The sequence below is a fragment of the Berghia stephanieae genome, chromosome 13, assembly GCF_034508935.2.
Source record: "Berghia stephanieae isolate SIO BIC M18660-M18661 chromosome 13, UCSD_Bste_1.3, whole genome shotgun sequence".
In the NCBI taxonomy this organism is placed as follows: domain Eukaryota; kingdom Metazoa; phylum Mollusca; class Gastropoda; order Nudibranchia; family Aeolidiidae; genus Berghia; species Berghia stephanieae.
The window spans coordinates 15,971,892-15,978,673 of NC_088372.1; the positions used below are offsets into that span (position 1 = coordinate 15,971,892).

The following is a 6,782-nucleotide window of genomic DNA, read 5'->3' on the forward strand; positions in this document are numbered from 1 at the left end:
GGAAAAAAATCCCCAAAAAATCAGTCTTACTGTAGTTTAGTGGTAGCACGTCTGGCCTATAAACAGGAGGTCTGAGGTTCGATTCCCAGTCTTATGATGTCGTGGCGGAAGGGCATAAAGAGAGATATAGGTGCCGCCATTTGCTGATTTATATATTTTTATTATTTTTTGTTTTGTTTAATAGGGTTTGGGGCGAGGTGCAATTATTTGTAGGTCTGATAACCCAAAATGTCATGGATTCATTGTTGTAATGGAAATATTCTCAAACCTACGCAAAAAATATTGTCCATTACAACAAAGTGAAAACAAGCTGATAATTGCGTTCGGTTATCAAACTTGCAAATATGTACACGTAGGTTGAGGGCCAAAACTGTTCCGTACAGCCCATGTTTAATTTTGGCCAACAAGCACAGAATTACTAGCAATATTTTTTTTACAGATTCTATACGAATAACTTGCATTAACCCCCCCCCCCCCCAAAAAAAACAAAAAAAAAAAAACAAAAACAAACAAACAAACAAAAAAAAAAAAACAAAAAAAAAAACAAAAAAAAAAAAACAAAAAAAAAAACAAACAAACAAACAAACAAAAAAAAAAAACCAAACAAAAAACTAATGGTAATTCTATCACCCGTTGACTCAAATGACTATTTATAAAATTTGCTAGGGCATAACGATCGGTCATATGATTAAATAATTTTTTTTTTTTGACGTTGGGAATCGCCATCTGGCCGCCTTGTTACCAGATTCATTTGCGCGCACCTACCATATTTCATTAAGTACCGGACTGGTTTTGATAGTTGATGGTTCAAAAGATCCGTCTCGATCCTTGTTATATTATCACAATACAATAGTTAACTGACTCAATCCTGGAGATTTTTGCTACTTTTCAAAATTGGAAAAAAATTTCTTAAAAATCAGCATGTGCATAGATAGTTTTATTCAACTATCATTAACATAATGTAAAGACTAAAAACATTAGCTTTGATACCACGCCTCTAATTTGTCTCAGAAAAATGTAATAAATAGGCATGGGGTACAAGTAACCCCGTGTAAACACGCTCAGTCGGTTTTAGGGTTAAGTGAGTTAAATGATTAAAACAGATGGTGGGAGTTGTGGTGGTAGTAGTGGTTATGATGGTGTGGTGGTGCTGTCGATTATTTAACAAGGACAACAGATCATGAAAATGACATGTTAATGCATCCTGGCTAGAATTCCGTTGGCTAGTGACGGCAGTGAGTGGATCAGTCATGCTTATTTAATTCTGACCGCCAAATCAATCATAACCAACTTAAAAAAAAAACAACAAAAAAAACCACGAAATCCTCACGCGTGTTCCCTTTTCGCTAATCAATAGCCTGACGCTGCCTTTTAATTCTTTTTTTTTTTCTTCTTCAAGACACGCATAGGAAGACCACAAAAAGAAAATGGGCGTAAGGGTTTGTTATATATAGTCTGTGTTTTGATTGGTCAAAGATCTAGTTCTCAATCTAATAAGTTCTATTGATGTCATGGGTTTAAGTTAAACACGCACCAATTTTACCCGCCAATCGTATCATCAATAACAAAACACAAAGCTATGTGTAAACGGGTACGTTTGATGTCTTACTGATAGAATTGAGTGAGAACTAATCACTCAACTGGCGATCTAAAACAATAACAAAGTGCATAGTGACGTCGATTTAATTCATTCTACTCGTAATATTTTCCACAACCAGGCATATGATCACTGCTTGACAAGACCAGCGGGAATGGCGAAGCGAATCATCATAGACAAGAGACGAACATCCGCACTGTGCATTGTCCCAAAGGTTGGCTGTACGCACTGGATCAACATCTTCAGGTTTATCAACAACGAGACAGACGGAGTCCTCTACGAAAAACCGTCGGACATTCCTCGCTGGGTCACTCACTACTCCCACTACAAAACCTTGGATTATACCATCGTTCGAAGAGCTGATAAAACCAAAGATGGCAAATATTTCAGCAAACTCTCATTTCTCGGAGATGCATTCCGGTTCATGTTCGTACGTCACCCTATTCGAAGACTATTGTCCGCTTGGTTGGATAAGTTTTTACTCCCTGATTTCTGGTTCTCGGATGGCCCGTACGTAGCTAGCTATCTAAAACTTCCAGCGAGAGACAACGTATGTCCGACCAACATATCGTTCAACCAATTTTTGCGCTTCGTGACACATCCTCATTTCGAAAAATGGCCGTACGACCTCAACGATCACTGGAAACCTCTACGCTACTTGTGTGATCCGTGTGTTTTCAAGCCTCATCTAATCGGTAAGATGGAAACATTCAGTCAAGACGTGAAGACGGCGTTGTCCGCCATGGACGTTGGACCTTATCTAAAGGAGATACTCGAAGGCAGTAGTAGTAGTAGTAGTAGTCATGATGGTGGTGGGAACAATAATTCGTCTAAAACAGCGACCCCGCCAAAGACGTCCATACCAGGTAATATTATTATAATTTATTTTTCTTTTATGATGATCTTAATCGTTGTCTTTTGGGTTTGTTTTCTTCAATTTTTTTTTTATTTAACTTTATTTTTTCAAAATAACTCAACAAAAAGAATATATTGGGATAACACAAAAATGAAAGACGAAATTTTTTTTTTAATAAAAAGAGAATGAGGAGGAGAAAAGGGGAATCCCGAGGGTCCTGATGAAGCCAACACGTCCGGACGAAGAAATATTGGTTGACTTTAAGCAAGGATGTCTTTATCTATTACCAATGGAACGCACTTGGATAAAGAATGGACACTTTGGGACTAACCAGGTCCCAGGTTTGAGAGTGTCTGACAAGATGAGAGTCATCTAAGTCGATCGATATTTGTAAGACACGTTTTCTCGTCAAACTTTTGTAAAAACCTTACCAGAGAAAAGAGAACCCGCCGCCCCCCCCCCCCCCTAAAAAAAAAAAAATAAAATCTTAAGTGGGTCGAACTCGAACCTGGGTCAATTCAATCTTACCCTAGGAAAAAAACCCAAAAAATTCCTTAGTGGGGCTCGAACCTGGGTCAAATTGCAATATCCTAACCATTTGGCCATGTCACCCTGCCTCTCATAATATAACTAATGCTTTTAAAATATAACCCAACCCAAAAAGAGAAAAGCTGAGTGAGATCACATTAATATATTCTGTTTGTTTTCCTTATTAGACACAATCTGGTCATCGACACCATACTATGACGACAGAGCTGTTCACGAAATGATAACCCTGACAACTTACACCATAGATTGGATGAATGCAGGACGTAACCCTCTTTACTTAAAAAGTACGTACGCACTCAAAACAAGGGAGAATCAATTAATTATAGGATTCTTGAACTCCTATGTCTGGAATTTCGAACAAGTTCGCTCGACGCGACTTTGGATTGATGCGTGCATTTGGAACGATTTCCAAATTTCAAATACAAGAGTTCAAGCATAAAATATTTATTACAAGTATAAGATACCCCTACAATAACTACGCTAATAATATTGTTTCTTATTCTAAAATTTACTATCATTCTTAAACCGACGGGTAAAAATCAAAACTCTTGTTTTAATGACTTGATGTAAAGAATTATTATTCAACTACTCGTGTTATCACTATTCCCCAAAATCGATTTTTGATAAAACCGAATGCGTGCATGGGAGAGGGCGGGGAAAAAAAAAAAAAGGGGGGGGGGGAGGGTTATTTCCCCTTAGTCCAAACGTTCATTTACAAAGGATAAAAGAGGTTCCTCATATCTTTTAAAAAAAAAAAAAAATTTATTTAGTTCATTATTCCTTTCTTTTTGATTTTTGTTTTTGATATTATCATTAAGTAAAATCAAGTTTTCAACAATACTAAAGAGGTATAATAAGAAACAAAATTTTGATCCAGATAGACAAATGCCGTATTTGTACTTTTTCATGGCGGGGCAAAGTTGAGTCCTTGGTAACGTTTCTTTACCCACATTCTCTCACCGTTCTCAGTTGCAGAATGATGACCTGCCTGTTAATAGCGTTGTCTCGGTCGAAAAAACAAAAACAACGTTATTGTAACGTCGCCTTACAGACGTTATATCTCGATCTACACATGTTAACTGTTGTTAATAGTCTTATGTCATGTCCGCCCAGCAACAACCAACTTGGTTCTAAACAAAGAAAATCGGTACTTTTTATTCTTCATGCTTGCTATAACTTTTTCATATGTCATGTGATCAGAATGTACAAAAAAGTCAAAACATGATAAGATTTATAATGTTTTTATCCTCTGGATCCACTTGCTCGTCGAAGAAATATTTCATAAGGCAGGGCGGCCGCCATTGTCCCGATAGTTTAGAACCAATTACTAAGTTACAATGCGTCATTACGAGGGAAGTGACGCCACGACTGTTGAATCCTATTCTTCTTCTTTTTTAAAAAAACTAATCCCCAGGTTGTGTCATTTCGAAAATCTTCGTCGCACAGAGATTGTGGCAAGCCTTTCAGTACAACGGCTACATCAGATCCAATATTAAGTTTCGAATGACCCAATGGGACCTCGCTGAATGGCACAAGACAATTCTGCAAGCGTACTCTTCATCGTGGTACGCCGATAAACACTCAAGACAGGAGCAGCAGCGAAATCAAAAGGAAACTATATTGAAGATGCAGTACAAACGCATTCCTCTGACGACAGTACTGAAACTCCAGAGCATGTTTTGGTCTGATTATTTCCAGTTTGGGTACGATTTCGTCCCGTGACATTCAGTTTCGTCTACCGTACGAAAAACACTCTTTACATGGCTCATGCTATTTTGATGAATACTATGGTGTTTTATTCATATATAAATATTATAAAGGGAGGAAAGTGTGTGTTTGTGTGTGTCAGAGAGAGAGAGAGAGAGAGAGGAGAGAGAGAGAGAGAGAGAGAGAGAGAGAGAGAGAGAGAGAGAGAGAGAGAGAGAGAGAGAATGGTGACTTGTATACAAAAGGGCCTAAATGGCGAATAACACACACTCATGTAGTTTAAATGCAACAGTAAAAAAGACAGTGTAAACAGTGCTCGTCTTCGTGATCTAGTAGTAAAACGTTAGGCTTGTGGATTGTTGGCCCTCGTTTGAGATTTGAGACTTGATGTGGGCAGCACAAAGTTGAATTATTAATAAGGCTCTTCGTGCACTTTTTTTTCAGGCGTAAAATGGGCAACCTGACAGAGAAAAGCGCTGTATTTGTCGAATAAATAAAATAAAATGTAGTATGGCGTCTCATATGCATCATATAAAGTCATAATTATTCAGTATTGTTGTTAGCTGCGGTTCCACTGTAAAGCGATTTGAGCAGTCTGTATATATTGCTATATATAAATGGTCAAGTACGGGCTTTGACTTTGACTCAATCCTCTTAGCGCTGCGTGCGACACACAGCCCGAATCCGCAGAGCATCTAGTTGAACGGTGTGATCTGACGAAGCTTCCGTGCGGGTTTGCGACGGTGCACGAGTGCGGTAAGGAAGTTGTTGATTGGGTCGCTTGTCATAACATAGTGTGAGTGTGAGCACCATTAGAAGCAGCAGCTACGAGCGTGCATTATTTTGATTTTATCCCTGGTTTTCTTCTAGGGGGTCTCAAATTATGTGAGGTTTGTCACTCTCAATCTCAATTCATCGGTTAGTGAGCGCCCTCATGTCTGTTTCGAACATCCAACATTTCGTGTCCCTTGGGAGTTTGAGCAATGGAGTTTTGGTTTGACCTTCCTTAATTAATTCATTAGTGGGAATGTAACTTTGTCATCTTATTGTGCGTGTGCGTGTGTGTGTGTGTGTGCGCGCGCGCGTGGGTGTGTGCGTGCGTGCGCGCGCGTATGTAAGAGGGGGGGGGGGGGGGGGGCATTTTTATGCGGGTCTGAATTTTATGAGTAAGGTATTTGTGACTCTCGAGGTTTAAGATCCATACCAAAGAATAAAATTATACAAAAGAATCACTGTACATACAATAAACACTAGTTTTAAAACATTTTATCAATGTTAACACCAGCGTCTAGTCCGGGTAGCTTTTATTTTATAATGCTGTATACGTCATATGATGTGTTGTAAAGGCAAACTTATTTGACTTTACAGTACAATGGCAAAATCATATTAGAAAAACGGGGCGATTTATTGTATCAAGAAAATCATTGCTAAGAATTAACGGACTATTACCGATCCTTGAGATATTCCATATATATATATATATATATATATATATATATATATATATATATATATATATATATATATATATATATATATATATATATATATATATATATATATATAATTATATTACATTATACAATGATGACTTCCTTTCATTTTCTCATATTATTATTATCAGTACTCCTATGCTTATACTAATTCTAGTCATAAAACTATTTACAGTTTATTTACTATTTACCTTATGTTTTCGACTTGCCTTCATTCAATCTCCTGTGTCATTGTGTAGAATACTCTCTGTTAATCTATATGTCTGCAATCAACTGACAACCCATTAGTTATTGTTTAGGTGCTCAATTATATGATGTCTTATGATGTTTCCATTCATTATTTGCAAATGATGATGATGATGATGATGATGATGATGATGATGATGATGATGATGATGATGATGATAATAATATAATAATATATAATAATATAAATAATAATAATAATAATAATAATAATAATAATAATAATAATAATAATAATAATAATAATAATAATAATAATAATAATAATAATAATAATATAACCGTCACCATCATAAAATTCCTTTATTCAACTCCATGGGGACCTTTGTCTTTA

General features: G+C 36.8%; 1 protein-coding gene across 1 annotated transcript in view; it reads left to right on the forward strand.

Annotated features, from left to right (window-relative positions):
* LOC144958869 (uncharacterized) overlaps positions 1-4,812 on the forward strand; it is a 9,779-nt gene extending 4,967 nt beyond the window's left edge. Inside the window, exons 3-5 of the mRNA XM_078891124.1 lie at positions 1,719-2,463; positions 3,170-3,286; positions 4,417-4,812. Of these exons, the coding sequence (XP_078747250.1) occupies positions 1,719-2,463; positions 3,170-3,286; positions 4,417-4,724 (1,170 nt within the window). The 3' untranslated portion in view covers positions 4,725-4,812. The remainder of the gene's footprint in view (positions 1-1,718; positions 2,464-3,169; positions 3,287-4,416) is intronic.
* The last annotated feature ends 1,970 nt before the right edge of the window (positions 4,813-6,782 follow it).